Source organism: Silene latifolia, chromosome Y (assembly GCF_048544455.1).
Source record: "Silene latifolia isolate original U9 population chromosome Y, ASM4854445v1, whole genome shotgun sequence".
Classification (NCBI taxonomy): domain Eukaryota; kingdom Viridiplantae; phylum Streptophyta; class Magnoliopsida; order Caryophyllales; family Caryophyllaceae; genus Silene; species Silene latifolia.
In genome coordinates this window covers 6582075-6603578 of record NC_133538.1, presented here as the reverse complement: position 1 = coordinate 6603578, position 21504 = coordinate 6582075, and the positions used below count along the sequence as shown (strand labels likewise).

Sequence of the window (21504 nt, the reverse complement as noted above, 5' to 3'; positions counted from 1 at the left end):
TACTAGGTACGTTTCGAAATATTCTTGGGTTCGTTTTACATATATTGTGGGTACGTTTCGTCTAAATAACCCATTCCCGATAACAAGGGAAAGGGTTTAGGGTTGGATTAGGCGGACCCGCGTTAGCGGTCCGCCTAATCCAACCCTAAACCCTTTCCCGTCCCGTTTTAGGATACCCGGTCCCCTCGGAAAGGGGTTCACCCTTCCCCTTTTAGGGCTCAGTTACGGTTCCCGTTTTGATAACAAGGGAAAGGGTTTAGGGTTGGATTAGGCGTTAGCGGGTCCGCCTAATCCAACCCTAATCCCTTTCCTGTCCCGTTTTAGGATACCCGGTCCCCTCGGAAAGGGGGTCACCCTTCTCCTTTTAAGGTTCAGTTACGGTTCCCGTTTCGATAACAAGGGAAAGGGTTTAGGGTTGGATTAGGCGGACCCGCGTTAGCGGTCCGCCTAATCCAACCCTAAACCCTTTCCCGTCCCGTTTTAGGATACCCGGTCCCCTCGGAAGGGGGTTCACCCTTCCCCTTTTAGGGTTCAGTTACGGTTCCCGTTTCGATAACAAGGGAAAGGGTTTAGGGTTGAATTAGGCGGACCCGCGTTAGCGGTCCGCCTAATCCAACCCTAAAGCCTTTCCCGTCCCGTTTTAGGGTACCCGCCTCCCGTTTAAACCCTTTTACGTACTAGGTACGTTTCGAAATAGTCTTGGGTTCGTTTTACATATATTGTGGGTACGTTTCGTCTAAATATGTAACACCCCGTATTTTATTAAGTTGGATAAAATTCTTTTAATTGCTATTTTGAATTTAATTACATCATTTGACGATTTATATATATATATGCTTAGCTAATTAATTAATTTCATCATAAGTCGATACGTTAATTTTAATAATCATTAAAAAGTTTATTTAAAGTTAGTTCGAGTTTATTGAAATTAGTTCGAGTTTATTTATTTAATAATTTCCGTTTCTTTACGAGTCCTTATGAAAGTTGTTTTAAGTGAACCCGAGATGGATTTTGGGAACAAAACCGTCCAATTAGCTATTTTGAGCTTATTTCACTAAAATAGCAATTTTTATTAATATCCGTTAGTTTCGTAAAAATCGCTAATAATTCCGATTCAAGCTGATATCGTATTATTTTCGTTAACTAGCTGAGTTTATTTTATTTTCACTCATTAAATTTATTTATTATTGATTCCGTTTTATTACTGAAACTTTTACTTAAATCGGTTAAATTTAACTCAAACGGTTTTAATAACGATCGAAGTTTCTTAACGACGAAGAAACGTACGTATAATAAATAGCAGGCTAAGCAGTTTCTTTGTCTCATTTATAAACAACGACGCTGTTTTCTTCTTCTTCCTTCTTTTTCCTTCCTTTTAAATCTTGTTCTTTGAAATTTGATCTGTTGATCGACGTCGGTACTTCGTTCCTTATCCGTTTTCAACTATTTTTGTTCCATAGCGCTCCTTTCGTCGTTCTCGTCAATCCGTTGTAAGTAAAATTCATTTTCGTTATGTATTTTTACAAACCCAATTTATATTTTTAGCTTTGTTTATTATAAGACGGTTGTATGTACTAAAATAGACGGTCTGGTAGAATATTTGTTAGTCATAAATGATTAGTTCAATCGGAAAAAGGTAATAATGATAGGTTACTCAATATTACTTGTAAAATATGTGTATTTTGAAAGTGGTTAGTCTGTTTTATAGTTGAGACGGTGTATAATTATATATTGGGATCATTATGGATGTTAATTAGTCCGTTGTATAGTTGAGACGGTGTATCTTGAAATGTGGAGATGATTGAGACGGTGTATACTGACCTCTAGGGATCATTTGGGATGCTAGCTAGTAAGTGGTATATTTGAGACGGTGTATACTGACATGTAGGGATTGTTTTGGGATGCTATTTGGGATCTTGTTTAGTTGTGGTATTGTGCAGTAAATTAGGACTGTTTTTAAGTCCGCTGCGCAGTACTTTGGGACATTTTGGGACTGTTTTGACTCGGTTTAGGACTGGTTTAGGATTGATTGAACTCTGTTTTGGTACCAGTTTTTGTGCATTTTATGATTGTTTTGGGACAGTCGAAATGGAGGCCGTGTGGGCTGTTTTGGCCTCGGTTTTGGGAGCCGTGACAGGCTGAGTTGGGCTCAGTTTTGGGACGGATAAAATGGTGCTTTATGGGACTATTTCTAGGGCGTAAAAGTTGTGACAATTTTCTGGGTATGCCTGTCAAAAGGGAGGGTCATAATGGTTTATGAACATAAGACAGTAGCTAATGAATATGATTTACATGTTTTGATTTAAATTAATTTCCGTCTCATATTTTATATAACGATAATTCGTTAATATCGTCCCTTCACATAATTATTTTAGGTGGCTCATATGGGGTTGAAGATGAAGAGTAATTTTGGGGTTTTAGAAGCTTTCTCAAGTTTTTACTTGTCTCTTTGCTAGCGTAAGGTAACTATTCCGAGTTACTCGATTTAATTAATGTCACATTAGTAGTTAATGTGTGCTGTTGTTTGATAAGTGTTTAGGTGAATGAATAATGTTAGTAGTAAAGATAATAAGGATGGTAAAATTGTGCTCATATTAATAGTTATCACATGTTAGGATAGTTTACAAAATGAAATTGTAATTAATAGGCTCAAATGAATTTTATAGCGATAATTGTAATGTTTTGTTGATTGTGCCGAAAACTGAGCCTTAGTCCCTTTGACTGATGCGATGTCAGTTAATTGAGTGATTGGTCAGCCGCAATTTGACCCGTACTGTCGCGGTGGGGTTGCGGGTAAAAATTCGGTTGGATGAAATTTTGAATGAATTAGATAGTCGGCCTTTTTCTTGTTTTAGGCCATTCATTATATTTTTATCTCACATGTGTAATTAGTTGATTTAAGTAGCTTCTTATATTGTAGAAATGGCCCTAGTTTCCCCTGAAGCCTTTAATATGGTTACTATTGTTAGAATTAGAAATTAGTATTGAATACTTATTGAGGATTCTGTTGGGATTGTATCTTTGTAAATAGACATTTATATAGCTTTCACATGATAGAATGTTAGAATTTATGTTGGTAAGTAGGACTTTTTGCCCTCTTAAGGTTAAGTGGGTGTCTTACTTGACGTATGTGGTGAGTTTTGGGTGGTGTGGGCTAAAATATTCAAGCGGGACTAGTTTGTGACTAGGTCCTAGGTGAGTATTTCGGCCTTCATCATAGATAGGTCTTTATAGTCTCTGACGAGTATATGTTCACCGCTTGATAGCCTTTGTGTTCCTGACTAGTGGATGTTTATCCAAGTTGGGGCATGACCTCAGTTACTAATTTTGATAGTATGGGGTCACTTAAGTACTAGCCGACCCTTCGGTGGTGTCCTTAGGGTACTCACTTCACTTTGTTTTAAAAAAAGTTGTGAGTCTTGGGTGCGGTGGTGTGTATCCGCATGTCTAGGTCTCTGCAGATTTTAGGCTAGGGTTGTGTTGTCTCTTGGCCATGTTTTCTTAATAGTAACCGCTGAGCCAAGATACCAGTTCGATTACCTTCCCTACCTCGTGGTATAGACTTGAGTTACAAAGTGACTATTGACGGGACTAAGAACTTATGCCTGTCTTTGATATATTGCCCTTTCTTGTTTGGTGATTCTATGAATCATAGAAGGTGAGATGCAAGCCGGCTATGGTTGATAGAGTTTGGATTCCTGGATGTTATGTGATTCACATGATAGTGTAGTATGAGTCGGTCTAGTATTCACATGCTAGGACTATGTGTTGTTATATTGTTGTTCACATGATAAGCACGATTGTCTAGCATCTATATGCTAAGGCAGTGTGTGATTCGTATTCATATTCTTATGTTTACATGTTATATTAATTATGACATTTCGTGGCTGGGAGAACTCGGAGTTACTCCCCACTGACTGTGGCTTTCGTATTTGTATAAAATGCGAATGACAGGTAGGTGATGCATATATGGGGTACATGGACGAGCTAGCGAGCAAAGTAACCTTGGGACCTAGACTGGTTTTATTTCATTGTGACCCTTAAACCCTTTTTATGTCACATACATTTTAGGGACATATGTCTCCCTCTTTTTCTTTGGTTTGTATCACTTTATTCTCGCAGCTTTAGTATAGTTATGTAAATTAGTCTGTTAGCATTTGCAGGTGTTGGCATCCTCCTTCTGGAAATGTTTGTGAATGGTTTAGAAAAGTTTTAAAAATGACAGGTTTTAATTAGTTGAACCAATTACAAACATATCCTGTCAGTTTTTCCGTAGAATTACGTGTTTACTTTTCCGCAATAAATGAGGGTGTCACAGTTGGTATCAGAGCATATTTGCTCCCGACGCACGTTTGTGCACCCCAATATAAATAACTTGACCTTAAAATAATAAACTGGAGAGATGGGTAAGATGGGTAGATTTAGTATCTTATGTTGTAGTCTCTTTGTGTTTGCTCTTTGTTAGGTACTAACCTGTTTGTTGATTGTCATTTAATAATTGTTGCGTTCTTGGGTCAATGACCGTGAGCTTATCTATAGCTAATGGAATTATTACCCTTATTATAAAAAAAAGAAAATTTGAACTAAAGGTTTTGAAAATATTTTAATGTTTTTCACTGGTTTTAACGTCAATTAGTGTTAAAGCTTGTTATTGGAGACGTCTGATAATTAGTTTTATCATTTGTTGGTGTAAAAATGTATTTTTATGTCTTTGAATTGGAATATTGATATTCTTGAGTGATCGCCAAGAGTATCTCCGTTCCATTGAAAGGACACTTATATTTTAAGAAGATCAAGATTTAGTGCCTTTTGCTGAGGATTGAAGATTTGTTCAACCTTTGAAGAATGCTTTTACTTCCTTGCAGATGTTTCTCGTTCTTTTTGTATCTCGCCTTATTCTTAATCTCTTGGTGCTTATCCTCCTTCTAAACTCCCTTGATTTTACTTTAAAAGCTACGCTTGTACTCCTAACTTGTCTTTTGTTCCTTGCTTATCCTCCCTTAACGCCATTAGATAGTACTCTTTCTTGTAAAGATTTGGAAAATAAAAATTCGATTTGATTCTCTAATTGTTCTTTGAGTATAGACTTCCTTATCATGGTTTTGAGTTGCTAAACCTGAGATTTTTGTAAATTTTATCCAATTTCTATTAACCTTGGTCTATTTATGACTTCTTTGTCAAAGTTTAATATTATATTTTCAGGAATTTGATTCCCCTTTGAGTTTAAAGGTGAAACCTTTATTTCCATTTTGGCTTTTGCAAAAGAAAATTTGAATGGATTTCCTTTTCTTTTGATTTTAACGTTGATCGGATGTTAGAACTAGTTATTAGAAACGTTTAATAACTTGTTCTACTCTTGTCGACGAGTGATTTTCGGTTTTAAATTTGTCTTTGACTTGGAAAGTTAGCGCTCTTGTGTGCACGACAAGGGCAATTTCGTTCCATGAATGAGACTTATACATTTGAAAACTTTTCATTAATGTTTTTGAAAGTATTTTGATTTTCGATTTATACAAATGATTTGCCTTTGACCTTATCTTGGATTTGGAATGTGATGTTCTTGAATGCGCAACGAGAGCACTTCCGTTCCTTTGATGAGAATCAGTTCTCATTTCGGAAAATTTTATTTGAAACTTTTGAAAGAATTTTGATTCTTACGATAAATAACCTTTAAAATGTTTTGGTTACCGATTCCAATTCCAGTTTTATTTTTATAACCTTTCATTTATACTTTCAAGTTTCGAGGACGAAACTTTTTAAAAGATGGGGTGATTGTAACACCCGTATTTTATTAAGTTGGATAAAATTCTTTTAATTGCTATTTTGAATTTAATTACATCATTTGACGATTTATATATATATATGCTTAGCTAATTAATTAATTTCATCATAAGTCGATACGTTAATTTTAATAATCATTAAAAAGTTTATTTAAAGTTAGTTCGAGTTTATTGAAATTAGTTCGAGTTTATTTATTTAATAATTTCCGTTTCTTTACGAGTCCTTATGAAAGTTGTTTTAAGTGAACCCGAGATGGATTTTGGGAACAAAACCGTCCAATTAGCTATTTTGAGCTTATTTCACTAAAATAGCAATTTTTATTAATATCCGTTAGTTTCGTAAAAATCGCTAATAATTCCGATTCAAGGCCGATATCGTATTATTTTCGTTAACTAGCTGAGTTTATTTTATTTTCACTCATTAAATTTATTTATTATTGATTCCGTTTTATTACTGAAACTTTTACTTAAATCGGTTAAATTTAACTCAAACGGTTTTAATAACGATCGAAGTTTCTTAACGACGAAGAAACGTACGTATAATAAATAGCGAGGCTAAGCGGTGTCTTTGTCTCATTTATAAACAACGCACGCGCTGTTTTCTTCTTCTTCCTTCTTTTTCCTTCCTTTTCGTCATTTGTTCTTTGAAATTTGATCTGTTGATCGACGTCGGTATTCGTTCCTTATCCGTTTTCAACTATTTTTGTTCCATAGCGCTCCTTTCGTCGTTCTCGTCAATCCGTTGTAAGTAAAATTCATTTTCGTTATGTATTTTTACAAACCCAATTTATATTTTTAGCTTTGTTTATTATAAGACGGTTGTATGTACTAAAATAGACGGTCTGGTAGAATATTTGTTAGTCATAAATGATTAGTTCAATCGGAAAAAGGTAATAATGATAGGTTACTCAATATTACTTGTAAAATATGTGTATTTTGAAAGTTTGGTTAGTCTGTTTTATAGTTGAGACGGTGTATAATTATATATTGGGATCATTATGGATGTTAATTAGTCCGTTGTATAGTTGAGACGGTGTATCTTTGAAATGTGGAGATGATTGAGACGGTGTATACTGACCTCTAGGGATCATTTGGGATGCTAGCTAGTAAGTGGTATATTTGAGACGGTGTATACTGACATGTAGGGATTGTTTTGGGATGCTATTTGGGATCTTGTTTAGTTGTGGTATTGTGCAGTAGATTAGGACTGTTTTTGAGTCCGCTTTGTGTACTTTGGGACATTTTTGGGACCGTTTTGACTCGGTTTAGGACTGGTTTAGGATTGATTGAACTCTGTTTTGGTACCGATTTTGTGCAGCCTTCCGATTGTTTTGGGACAGTCGAAATGGAGGCCGTGTGGGCTGTTTTGGCCTCGGTTTTGGGAGCCGTGACAGGAGTGAGTTGGGCTCGATTTTGGGACGGATAAAATGGTGCTTTATGGGACTATTTCTAGGGCGTAAAAGTTGTGACAATTTTAAGGTATGCCTGTCAAAAGGGAGGGTCATAATGGTTTATGAACATAAGACAGTAGCTAATGAATATGATTTACATGTTTTGATTTAAATTAATTTCCGTCTCATATTTTATATAACGATAATTCGTTAATATCGTCCCTTCACATAATTATTTTAGGTGGCTCATATGGGGTTGAAGATGAAGAGTAATTTTGGGGTTTTAGAAGCTTTCTCAAGTTTTTACTTGTCTCTTTGCTAGCGTAAGGTAACTATTCCGAGTTACTCGACGAATTAATGTCACATTAGTAGTTAATGTGTGCCTGTTGTTTGATAAGTGTTTAGGTGAATGAATAATGTTAGTAGTAAAGATAATAAGGATGGTAAAATTGTGCTCATATTAATAGTTATCACATGTTAGGATAGTTTACAAAATGAAATTGTAATTAATAGGCTCAAATGAATTTTATAGCGATAATTGTAATGTTTTGTTGATTGTGCCGAAAACTGAGCCTTAGTCCCTTTGACTGATGCGATGTCAGTTAATTGAGTGATTGGTCAGCCGCAATTTGACCCGTACCTGTCGCAGGGCTGGGGTTGCGGGTAAAAATTCGGTTGGATGAAATTTTGAATGAATTAGATAGTCGGCCTTTTTCTTGTTTTAGGCCATTCATTATATTTTTATCTCACATGTGTAATTAGTTGATTTAAGTAGCTTCTTATATTGTAGAAATGGCCCTAGTTTCCCCTGAAGCCTTTAATATGGTTACTATTGTTAGAATTAGAAATTAGTATTGAATACTTATTGAGGATTCTGTTGGGATTGTATGCTGTAAATAGACATTTATATAGCTTTCACATGATAGAATGTTAGAATTTATGTTGGTAAGTAGGACTTTTTGCCCTCTTAAGGTTAAGTGGGTGTCTTACTTGACGTATGTGGTGAGTTTTGGGTGGTGTGGGCTAAAATATTCAAGCTGGGACTAGCTGTGACTAGGTCCTAGGTGAGTATTTCGGCCTTCATCATAGATAGGTCTTTATAGTCTCTGACGAGTATATGTTCACTGCTTGATAGCCTTTGTGTTCCTGACTAGTGGATGTTTATCCAAGTTGGGGCATGACCTCAGGTACTAATTTTGATAGTATGGGGTCAGCTTAAGTACTAGCCGACCCTTCGGTGGTGTCCTTAGGGTACTCACTTCACTTTGTTTTAAAAAAAGTTGTGAGTCTTGGGTGCGGTGGTGTGTATCCGCATGTCTAGGGTCTGCAGATTTTAGGCTAGGGTTGTGTTGTCTCTTGGCCATGTTTTCTTAATAGTAACCGCTGAGCCAAGATACCAGTTCGATTACCTTCCCTACCTCGTGGTATAGACTTGAGTTACAAAGTGACTATTGACGGGACTAAGAACTTATGCCTGTCTTTGATATATTGCCCTTTCTTGTTTGGTGATTCTATGAATCATAGAAGGTGAGATGCAAGCCGGCTATGGTTGATAGAGTTTGGATTCTGGATGTTATGTGATTCACATGATAGTGTAGTATGAGTCGGTCTAGTATTCACATGCTAGGACTATGTGTTGTTATATTGTTGTTCACATGATAAGCACGATTGTCTAGCATCTATATGCTAAGGCGATGTGTTATTCATATTCATATTCTTATGTTTACATGTTATATTAATTATGACATTTCGTGGTTGGGAGAACTCGGAGTTACTCCCCACTGATCGTGGCTTTCGTATTTGTATAAAATGCGAATGACAATGTAGGTGATGCATATATGGGGTACATGGACGAGCTAGCGAGCAAAGTAACCTTGGGACCTAGACTGGTTTTATTTCATTGTGACCCTTAAACCCTTTTTATGTCACATACATTTTAGGGACATATGTCTCCCTCTTTTTCTTTGGTTTGTATCACTTTATTCTCATGACTTTAGTATAGTTATGTAAATTAGTCTCGTTAGCATTTGCGGTGTTGGCATCCTCCTTCGGAAATGTTTGTGAATGGTTTAGAAAAGTTTTAAAAATGACAGGTTTTAATTAGTTGAACCAATTACAAACATATCCTGTCAGTTTTTCCGTAGAATTACGTGTTTACTTTTCCGCAATAAATGAGGGTGTCACAAAATAACCCATTCCCGATAACAAGGGAAAGGGTTTAGGGTTGGATTAGGCGGACCCGCGTTAGCGGTCCGTCTAATCCAACCCTAAACCCTTTCCCGTCCCGCTTTAGGATTCCGGTCCCCTCGGAAAGGGGTTCACCCTTCCCTTTTAGGGTTCGATTCGGTTCCGTTTCGATAACAAGGGAAAGGGTTTAGGGTTGGATTAGGCGGACCGCGTTAGCGGTCCGCCTAATCCAACCCTAAACCCTTTCCCGTCCCGTTTTAGGATACCCGGTCCCCTCGGAAAGGGGTTCACCCTTCCCCTTTTAGGGTTCGATTCACGGTTCCGTTTCGATAACAAGGGAAAAGGTTTAGGGTTGGATTAGGCGGACCCGCGTTAGCGGTCCGCCTAATCCAACCCTAAACCCTTTCCCGTCCCGTTTTAGGATACCCGGTCCCCTCGGAAAGGGGTTCACCCTTCCCCTTTTAGGGTTCAGTTCCGGTTCCCGTTTCGATAACAAGGGAAAGGGTTTACGGTTGGCTTAGGCGGACCCGCGTTAGCGGTACGCCTAATCCAACCCTAAACCCTTTCCCGTCCCGTTTTAGGGTACCCGCCTCCCGTTTAAACCCTTTTACGTACTAGGTACGTTTCGAAATAGTCTTGGGTTCGTTTTACATATATTGTGGGTACGTTTCGTCTAAATAACCCATTCCCGATAACAAGGGAAAGGGTTTAGGGTTGGATTTACCCTTTCCCGTCCCGTTTTAGGATACCCGATCCTCTCGGAAAGGGGTTCACCCTTCCCCTTTTAGGGTTCAGTTACGGTACCCGTTTCGATAACAAGGGAAAGGGTTTAGGGTTGGATTAGGCGGACCGCTAACGCGGGTCCGCCTAATCCAACCCTAAACCCTTTCCCGTCCCGTTTTAGGGTACCCGCCTTCCGTTTAAACCCTTTTACGTACTAGGTACGTTTCGAAATAGTCTTGGGTTCGTTTTACATATATTGTGGGTACATTTCGTCTAAATAACCCATTCCGATAACAAGGAAAGGGTTTAGGGTTGGATTAGGCGGACCCGCGTTAGCGGTCCGCCTAATCCAACCCTAAACCCTTTCCCGTCCCGTTTTAGGGTACCCGCCTCCCGTTTAAACCCTTTTACGTACTAGGTACGTTTCGAAATAGTCTTGGGTTTGTTTTACATATATTGTGGGTACGTTTCGTCTAAATAACCCATTCCGGAATAACAAGGGAAAGGGTTTAGGGTTGATTAGGCGGACCGCGTTAGCGGTCCGCCTAATCCAACCCTAAACCCTTTCCCCGTCCCGCTTTAGGGTACCCGCCTCCCGTTTAAACCCTTTTACGTACTAGGTACGTTTCGAAATAGTCTTGGGTTTGTTTTACATATATTGTGGGTACGTTTCGTCTAAATAACCCATTCCCGATAACAAGGGAAAGGGTTTAGGGTTGGATTAGGCGGGGACCCGCGTTAGCGGGTCCGCCTAATCCAACCCTAAACCCTTTCCCGTCCCGTTTTAGGATACCCGCCTCCCGTTTAAACCCTTTTACGTACTAGGTACGTTTCGAAATAGTCTTGGGTTCGTTTTACATATATTGTGGGTACGTTTCGTCTAAATAACCCATTCCCGATAACAAGGGAATGGGTTTAGGTTGGATTAGACGGACCGCGTTAGCGGTCCGCCTAATCCAACCCTAAACCCTTTCCCGTCCCGTTTTAGGATACCCGCCTCCCGTTTAAACCCTTTTACGTACTAGGTACGTTTGGAAATAGTCTTGGGTTCGTTTTACATATATTGTGGGTACGTTTCGTCTAAATAACCCATTCCGGATAACAAGGGAAAAGGTTTAGGGTTGGATTAGGCGGACCCGCGTTAGCGGTCCGCCTAATCCAACCTTAAACCCTTTCCCGTCCCGTTTAGGATACCCGCCTCCTGTTTAAACCCTTTTACGTACTAGGTACGTTTCGAAATAGTCTTGGGTTCGTTTTACATATATTGTGGGTACGTTTCGTCTAAATAACCCATTCCGGAATAACAAGGGAAAGGATTTAGGGTTGGATTAGGCGGACCGCGTCGTCCGCCTAATCCTAACCCTAAGCCCTTTCCCGTCCCGTTTAGGATACCCGCCCCGTTTAATCCCTTTTACGTACTAGATACGTTTCGAAATAGTCTTAGGTTCGTTTTACATATGTAAAACGAACGCGTTGTAGGAGTGTGAAAAATATCATTACCTAAAAATGAAATGAACGAAGCAAAGATTGAAATACTATACTAACTAAGATTAACTGTTCAAAAGCACAAATCGGAATTATACGATGTTTGGTACGCTGTTCACTGTTACGGTCTTTCGATTTCACCAATAATTCAGTCCGGACAAAACCCTAAACAAGACAAACTAACTCAGAAGCTGGCATCGTAGGCAATGGAACAATTTATCCACCGAAAATGAGAATACTAATTCAAATTCAAACATAACTAATAGAGGTCAAAACATACGCCAACAGCTAACATCAACAAAATACAATAACCATTGTAGTCGTAAACATTACACCCGCCAGCTACAATTGTTGCGCATCCCAATCCACAATCTGTTTCATTGACAATACCTACATCATCAAATCATGTAAAATATCATTAATACTTTGTATATATGCCCTCTTCCACTAATATGTAAATTTAAAAAAAAACAAGCAAATAAAGTACCTGATTATGATTATGAGATTACTTGTTAGGAAGTTGACTCGGGCAATTTCTACTATCATGGCGTGCCATTTCTCCACAAGCACGACATTTTCTAAGAGGCTTAGCGTGCTCCTCCATTGCCTTTTCTTTTCGAAGTCATCCTTCTACCGGATCCCTTATTTTTGCTTGATTTGGAGGAAGAATATGAGCTTTAGTAGGGATTTTAGACCCAAGAAGCGTCTCGATTTGAGTTTTCTTGCTTTTTGACTTCCCACCACTACTTGAAATCAACAACTTCTCATTGAAACTCTGATGCAATTCGAGTAACTCTTTCTCCTTCTCCTCATCATCCTCCACAAGTGACACTGCAGTGAACACCCCTGACCATAATTCACTGATAGTGTTTTGTCTTGTGTCAATTGACGCACAATCGCCTTCTAAGGACGTCCCTACAACATTAAAGATAGGACGAAATGTTGCATAATTGCTCCACCTCGGCAATAGATATTCAGAAGGTATTTCATCAAACCCCTTATTATGCAACACCCATACACAATGTCTACAAAGTATCCCAAATCTCTGAAACCTCTTGCATGAACACACTAAAGTTTTCCCATCAACATCGACTTCATAGACTTTCTTGCTCTCACGATCCATAACAAATAAACGCTCCACGTACCTTTCTTTCGTGCTTTTGTTGGCCTCATTACAAGAGTAGCATGCACCTTTCAACTCTTCTTGAAAATCATAAAAACACGGGTGGTGTGTAAAATTCAGCACATTTCTTTTCTATAGAAAGGGGAGTTGATAATATAGGAGAGGAGTTTTTAGAATCGGCAGTTAATTTAGAATGCTTCGAGCGTTGAGCATCCATTCTTGATGAAAGCGCATCCAAAATCGAACAAGTGATAGGTTGGGGTTGGTGAAGTTCCGAAGAAACTATTCTCTCGATTCGACCTTGAAGTTGTCCTTAGAAGCCCACCCATATAAGTGTCCTGAAAATATGCAGGAATCCATAATTTGCGGTCCTCAAACATGGATTTCAGCCACTCATTTCCAGACAAATCATGTTTTTCCATAATTGAACACATTTCGACTCAAATTCAGTTGGCTCAATATCTTCATTCCAAACAATAGAACTTATTTCTTTTAGAAAGTCTGTGTCTTTGTAAATGGTTGAACCAACTTTGTCAGGCAATTTTTTCATGATAGGCCACATACAGAATCTGTGTGTTGTGTTGCCTGAAAACACATTTTTAACCCCCGCTTTAATACCGGACATTGGTCGATGAATCGAGTAGTAGGATAACACCCACCCATTGCCTTCATAAAATTGTCAAAAAGCCAGGTAAAAGACTCTTCATTCTCCCGCATTATCAAACCAGCCGCAAAAGTGACACATTTTTTATGGTTGTCAACCCCCGTAAAAGGACCAAACACCATACGGTATTCATTAAAATCGAATGTGGTGTCAAAAGACACAGAATCACCAAAGAGTGCATAGTTCTTAATTGCAATTGGATCAGCCCAGAAAACCTTAGTGAGTCTTTTGTTGTCATCAACATCAAAATCAAAGTAAAATGAGGGACACCTAGCTCTTTTTTGCATGAAGCCCTCTATCAGCATTTCCGCATCATATTATTTGATGTATTTCTTTACATCCCTTGAAAAATTCTTAAAATATTCTAAGGAAGCCCCTACGTTTTTATATCCCCTAACGTACTCTTTAAACATTCGAAATGTCTTCACAGGCCCCTGGTTAACACGTGAGTTATCCATTATCATTTTCTTATGCACAAGGTTGAGCTTCCTAAATGACTTTAAGTGAATCATTGTGGCTGGAGTTACCATTGCATGTGAGTGCACCTCGATAAATTCATACACCTCATACTCACCAGCAGGAAGTCTCTTAAACTTAATCTTGGCAGGACACCCAACTCTTGTTATTGCCCTCCTCCTTTTTTGCCCACCATGCTGCCTATTACCTTCTTTGTTACACACACAGCTCTTATGTGTAGTAACTCCTTGAATGATTTTACTTGAATCCAATCTCGGACTAAAGCCACAAGCTTTGGCATATGCTTTGTAGAAATCCAACCCTTGCTCCAAATTCTCAAATTTCATTCCAACAAATGGTTTAAGCTCTTCTGAACAATGAGGCACTCCGTGAATCTCACTAGTAGCAACAACTTAGGGCTATCGGAAGACTCAAATTAACAACAATTACTTATAAACTGCCGTCTTGCTTCACACTAACAAAATGCAATAAATAAAACTAAATGATTTACCTGGCACATCATTCACTAATGGCACATCATTCACTATCTAATAATTGATCTGGACAATTAGTAAGCAATAATATATCTTCTTCTGGATTTGTTGAAATATCCATGTCATTAGTATCACCAACTATAGCTGCAGAAACAACGAATGGCCAAATGAGCACTTATTCGCTAATAATTTTGAAAAATGATGATTGTCCTAGCTCGAACTAATGTAATTCAACAGCTAAAATTGTCACAAGGGAAAGGGTATTAGGAAAAGTAACGAGGGAAAGTGTACGAAACAACAAAATTGCCAACATTGTCATACAAACAAGCAAACACCTAACTTTAACAATCAATCAAATAATCAATTGTTCAATTAACACAGCAAAAAAATTAAAATTGTTCAATTATCCCTTTCCCCCCGTTTAAACCCTTTTAAGTACTAGGTACGTTTCGAAATAGTCTTAGGTTCATTTTACATATATTGTGGGTACGTTTCGTCTAAATAACCCATAACCCATTCCCGCTCAAAATAGCTCAACATATTTCATACACCAGCCCAATACAAAGCACAGGTTAAACAAGACCAAAGTAAACAAACAAGGCCCAACAAGCATTAATCCAGAGAATGTAAATCGTTGCAAAGAAAATGGGAAGATAACAGCCAATGGCCACAGAATTCAGGGGTATTCAATCATACTGAACTGAAATCGGATACCAAACGAAATCGAATGGATACTAATGAAATGGAAAACAGTAGGATACACATGCCATTTAAGAACTCAGAATTCAAAATCCCAAAAAAAAATTGCAGCAACTCAAAGAACAAGAGAAATAAAATTACTACGATTAATATTGATTAGAAAACAATATTCCAGAAATTTTTACATCAATTTCAACTTCCAAAACACACTTCTAACATAAGCAGATACTTCTAAACTAAAGCCAAAAAGAGCCAATATCTCCAAAACCCTTTTACATACTAGGTACTTTTCGAAATAGTCTTGGGTTCGTTTTACATATATTGTGGGTACGTTTCGTGTAAATTACCCAGGTACGTTAAGTAACGACTGTAAATTAACAACTCAAAAGCTGGCATCTTAGGCAATGGAACAATTTGTCCACTGAAAATGAGAATAATGGAACCAGTTGAAGAACAATTAATTGAAGTAAAAATGTTTAGGACTATTTCAGGTGACCACCTTATATGAAGTTTTAGCAGAGAATTGGAGATGAAGAACTGAATTCTGAAGTGTCAACCAGCAATATATATTAGCATTGGGGATTAAGTTAGACTCAATATGCACGATTTCATGATCATCGGTAATTTAAGGGAAGAAGCAATCCAATATTTGACAAAGTGAGCATTAAGAGCTCCTTTCTTCATCTCCCATTCTGAGCCCATTGGTTTTATTTACAGTCACCAAAACCACCACTATGGGTAATTTAAGGGAAGAAGCAATCCAATATTTTTTGTCATTGCTCATATCTACGTTGGGTAATGTGAGCATCCTAGGGGCTAGGCCAGGGCGCATATTGGCTTTCTAATGCATGATGCAATCTAAAACAATCAGGTAGAAAATTGGTTGGCCGAAACTTCTCCAGGCGGTTAAACCAGGAACATGTGCCACAGAAGAAGTTCTATGGTTAGTATGGTGTGGTCGTGTGGACGACCTAGCTTATTACACACAGCCCCACACGATAATCTGAAAGACGAATTTGATGGCTATAGGTCATTCCCAATCTGTAGGATCATGTGTGTGGAGGAAGTAATTGAAAATGATACAGTAGTCCCCCAAGATAGTCTAAAATAGAGTGGAAAACCTAGTTATGAAACATATATGAGTCATTGAAAGTGATACATTGATCATGAACAACGCAACTCAATCTCTAAAGTCATAATACACAAAAGAGCAGACCAGTTTCCTCTATGGAATTTAACTATCGGCTCCATCCTAGATTTAATTGTAACTGCTAATAGTCAATCCAAAAACATTGCATTTCACTGAAGGAATTGACGAAAAAGTTGCCAGTTTGCGTGGCATGAAAATGTAAAGATAGAGGAAGACAAGGACTAATAATGGTTATAATAATTACTAAGAAAGCTAAAAAAAAGTTGTCGCTTTGTTACAAAGCGGTATCGCCCGCATAAAAAGTACAAAGCATTATCTATGCATATACCTCGATTAAAAAAGACAAAAGGACGGATAGTCGGATTCTATGAATTAGCATATGAAGGAATATCCAAGTCAGGAGGCAATAAATTGATCGAATAATATGAAATGTTCGCAATGTACAAAGATGAGAGTATTCATAGTATATGTGCCCAAGACACTTAGGGAGAAAATTCGATACAGACAGGCAAACAGTGTCATACAAAAAGAGCAAAAAGAGTGAAAGAATTCGTAACTTTATGAACCAAATAGTGTCATACACACAGGCAAACAGGCAAACACCTAACTTTAACAATCAATCAAATAACAAACTTATCATGAACCCAGTTCTTACACACTACCAAACAAAAAAAGAAGATCTCTTTTTCAGATTTTATGAACCAAATTTGCAGACATCTCTTTTTAATATAAAATGCAGAATCAATGTAAAAAGAGTGAAAGAATTCGTACCATCTACCATTTGGGAATCATCTTCATCATTTACGGTTTCAGTTATTGAGGCATGTTCTTGAGTACAAACATCTGCAATTAAAATCACAATAGTATCTTAGTAAGTGCATCTAAAAATCTGCAATTAAAATGTTAATCGCACAACAAAATGAAGAATTTGTACCTGAAGTTGAAGAACAATTGGTTGAGACTGTTACCATCTTTAAAGAATTTTACCCAATTGAAACCCTAAAAAAACGATTTGAATTTTTCGGTTATTACAAACCCTAATTTATCAAACAATTTGAAATTTCTTCATAAAATTAACCTCATAAACTACTCTACAATCCATATATGTGCATTGATCTGAAATACCAAATCAATTAAATGTAAAATTTTCGATTAAATTATTTTCGAAAAATAACTTGAATTGAAGCTAACCTTGTTTGATGAATTAATGATGAGTGAATGTTGTAAATCTAGAAGCTTGTTTAGTAGAGGATAGTGATGGTAGAAACTAGTTTACCAAGAAGAGAATCGCGAGAGGTTGAAGAAGAGAACCATGGAAGCTGTTTCTTGTTTTGTGGAAGAAGATAGAAGCGCGTAAGAAGAAGATAACAGTGTATAATGGGTTGGTTCGTACGGTTCGTACCGTAAGTTAGTTCGCACGGGATCCCGCCCTATATTTATATATATATATATATATATATATATATATATATATATATATATATATATATATATATATATATATATATATATATAGAGAGAGAGAGAGAGAGAGAGAGAGAGAGAAAGAGAGAGAGAGGCAAGATCCGGTGAGTTTGCCATTTTTCGTGAGTTAACCCCGTGTATATAAACAATTGATCTAATAAAACCAATTACTCATAATGATAGTCAGACAAACAATCTCTCTCTCTCTCTCTCTACCAATTACTACTTTTTCTCTCTGTACAAAATCAATTGCTTTGTTTTCGTAACAAACAAAAAAAGTCAAAAATTCAATCAAAATCTTCCAAATTCATCACCAATTTCATCAATTCTTCCCAATTTTTTTTTGTAATTCCAATCTATTACACCAAATCCATTCACAATTTCAATTATTTTAATTGAAACGAACAATTTTTTCTTCACATAATAATGAAATTTTGGAAAACCCTAACGTATAAAATCAAATGAAGGTATGAATATCATTTACGATTTCATTCATAGCTAATAATCGAATAACTTCAGTGATTTTCCTAGCTATTAAAATCAAATGATTGTGTTCTGATACTACTCCATTAGTATGCTTGTTTATCATACCGTTGACATTTGATTAATGATTTATCATCATAATCCTGAAAAAATATTGGTAACCTAGATTAGCACACCAACTGTTTCTTAAAATATCTAGTTGAATTTAGAAACTCAGTTATTTGTGATGTAGAAACTCAGTTATTGTGATGTAGAAACTCAGTTATTGTAATGTACAAACTCAGTAAACTTAGTTATTGTAATGTATAAACTCTGATATTTTTAGTTATTGTAATGTAGAAACCGAGTTATCATCCCAACACACCGGACTCCTACACTTCCTCCCGTACAACGCCTCAAAAGGTGTCATCCCAATACTCGTGTGATATTTGTTGTTGTATAAAAACTCCATCAGATCAAGTTTATCCTCCAAACTCCCACTAAATTCTATTGCACAAGCTCGCAACATGTCTTATAAGGTCTTGATAGTCCTCTCAGTTTGACCATCTGTCGCAGGATGAAACGCCGTACTCATGTTTAAGGTAATCCCTATCAATTCCTGCAACTCTTGCCAAAACGTGATATAAACCTCGCATCTCTATCCGACACTATGTCCTTTGGTACCCCGTGTTACCGTAACACATGCTTCCTGTATCCGAGAGCCAACTGAATCTTACTCCAAGTATCTTTCATTGGAATAAAATGAGCTGACTAAAACTCACACTTAGATAACTTGGCATAGCGCTGATTATCTCGTAAAGTATGCAGTACTAACCTCAGGTGCTTCTCATGCTTCTCCTTAGTCTTAGAGTAGACCAAGATGTCATCAATGAAGACTACCACAAACTTGTCCAAGAACTATCTGAAGATCCGATTCATAAGATCCATGAATACTGCTGGTGTGTTAGTCAACCCGAAAGGCATTACCACATACTCATAGTGACCATACCGTGATCAAAAGGCTGTATTAGGAATATCCTCATCTGCTATCGTCAACTGGTGATAGCCCGACCTCAGATCGATTTTAGAACACACTCCGACTCCACTCAACTGGTAAAAAAGATCATCAATCCTTAGCAAAGGATACCTGTTCTTCACGGTAACATGGTTTAGCTCTCTGTAGTCAATGCATAGCCTTATACTACCGTCTTTCTTTTTCACGAACAAAACTGGTGCACCCCAAAGCGATACACTAGGTCGAATGTACCCCTTGTCCAATAACTCATTCAACTGCTTTTTCAACTCCTCCAACTCCTTAGGCCCCATGCGGTATGGAGCTTTAGATATAGATTCCGTCCCCAGTTTAAGCTCAACACTAAAGTCGATGTCCCTCTTAGTAGGTAACCATGATATCTCATCCGGAAAAACATCTCCGAACTCACTAACCACTGGTATATCAATTGCTGAAGATACTTCCACCCGAGTGTCCCACACATGGCAAAGGATCAACGGACACTTCTTTCTCAAACATGACTTCAAAGTCATCACTGCGATCAACTTCATCTTGGGCTTTACAACAAACCCCCTATATAACACTTTGGTTCCCTTAGGCCCTTTAAAAGACACTCTCTTCTGCCGACAATCTATCTTAACAACCATTCCATCCCGACTATAACCTCAAACCCCTCCAAAGGAAACTCTAACAGATTGACTGGTAAGTCTTCTTGTCCAACCATCATAGACACCCCTTTATATAACTTAGTACATGACACGGACTCTCCCGAAGGTATAAACACGTTATCTTTCACCAACTCATACTCTCCCAAACCCGTAGTTAAGGCATGACTCCTAGATACAAATGAATAGGTTGCTCCTGAATCAAACAAAACAAAAGACGACGTGTTATGAACAAGGAAAGTACCAGTAACCACATGAGCATCATCCTCAGCTTCCTGCTTGCCCATCGTAAAGAGTTTACCGCTATTCTTCTGACCTCCACCCTGAACCGTAGTTGCCGAAGTGGTAGACTTAGCCGCCGAGTTCTGAGTCACACTGTTTTTCGGACGCTGATAGGACCCTCCATTATTGCGGTTGTAGCCACCATTGTTGTTTCTTTGACCTCCTTGATTATCCCACGATCCAGCTAGCCTATTACTAGCCAGACTCTGACTTGGAGCATGCGAGTAGATTCCTTGGTATGACCTCGAAAGACCTCCTCCTCTCCTTGCAGCGCTCGTACACTCAAACCGCTTGTGGCTCGTCCCAACACAGTTGAAACATAGAAGAGTGGAGTTCTCACTAGGACTTCGGTCGCCTCTTCCCCAAGCTCGAGATCCCCCACAATAGCTAGATCCTCCAGAAAAAATCCTAGCTTGATTGTGGTTGCTCCTCTTTTGGCTTGACTGATTGTCACCCTCACCTTCAGCCTTTCTCTTTTCAACACTCTTTTCTTTGGCATCCTTGGCCATGTCCATTAGCCTCTCAGCGTGCCTCGCACTTGCATAGACATCTTTCAGATCAGTGATTTCCCATGCTGGTAGCCTTTCCATGATCTTCACTACTAACTCTCTCTCAAAAAGAAGAGCCAAACTACGTTGACTCAGCTGTATGTCCTCCGCATAACTTGACAGCTCGATAAACATATGGTAGTACTGCGTGACGGTCATGTCATCAGCCATCTAAAAAGAATAAAAATCAGCCCTCAACTTATGGCGAATGTGCTCCGGAACAAAGTGATATCTTATAGCCCTCTTGAATCATGCCCATGGGATTTTAGGTTGACCCAGGTTCCTGTTGTATGCACGAGCTCCTTTCCTTTCATTCTGCCACCAAACCCCAGCCTCATCCCTTAGGTAGAACACAGCCTGTTCTACCATCATCTCCTCCGTACAATGAACCACCTCTAGCAAAATCTCCATCTTCTGGTGCCAATTATCAAGCAAGTTTGGCTCACCAGTGCTCTCATAAATAGTGCTATTGAAGTGAGAAATGGTGGTGCTCATCCGGGAGGCATCCACTGGTTTCCCTTCCCCTTTTCCCATATTCTTGAGTGCCTCCATGAGAACTTCTTGCTGCTCAATCATTCTGGCAACCCCCTGAAGACTCATCTCAGATGCCTGAATGTACGCGAATGATCTCTTTTGCGGCATTTTGAGCTAATATAACCAAGATAAACGTAATCACATAGCCTACGGCTCAAAATAAATAACACATCTGCCAAAGAGGTACTCGATCGACTACCTTTTAAGGAGTACTGGGTCGAGTAATAACACTACTCGGCCGAGTATCTCACTCCAGTAGCTGACCTCACATAACACATAAAGCATACTCGGTCTAGTAATCTAGGTACTCGGTCGAGTACGCCCCACTTGGTCGAGTGCCCTACTTACTCGGCCGAGTGGTCATAACCAGTAGCTACTGTCTAAA

At 38.3% G+C, this 21504-nt stretch overlaps 1 protein-coding gene and 1 long non-coding RNA gene across 2 annotated transcripts; one reads left to right on the top strand and one right to left on the bottom strand.

Annotated features, from left to right (window-relative positions):
* The first annotated feature begins 2375 nt into the window (after positions 1-2375).
* LOC141628106 (uncharacterized) lies at positions 2376-4232 on the top strand. Its single transcript, XR_012537095.1, has 2 exons — positions 2376-2462; positions 3955-4232. It is a non-coding gene; the product is annotated as an uncharacterized LOC141628106 (long non-coding RNA).
* Positions 4233-12188: 7956 nt separating this feature from the next.
* LOC141627530 (uncharacterized) lies at positions 12189-13658 on the bottom strand. The gene is made up of 2 exons (XM_074440771.1): positions 13349-13658; positions 12189-12769 (listed from the first exon to the last, which is right to left on the bottom strand). Exons 1-2 carry the CDS (start codon positions 13656-13658, stop codon positions 12189-12191), a joined length of 891 nt encoding a protein of 296 aa, XP_074296872.1.
* Between the last annotated feature and the right edge of the window lie 7846 nt (positions 13659-21504).

Bases quoted from the DNA above. Each gene is read 5' to 3' on its own strand.
- LOC141627530 (XM_074440771.1), bottom strand. From the start codon at position 13,658: ATGCTGATAGAGGGCTTCATGCAAAAAAGAGCTAGGTGTCCCTCATTT. The intron at 12,770-13,348 runs GTGGGTGTTATC...ATGATTTTCAAG, and splicing joins CAATTTTATGAAGGCAATGG to AAGAGTTGAAAGGTGCATGC.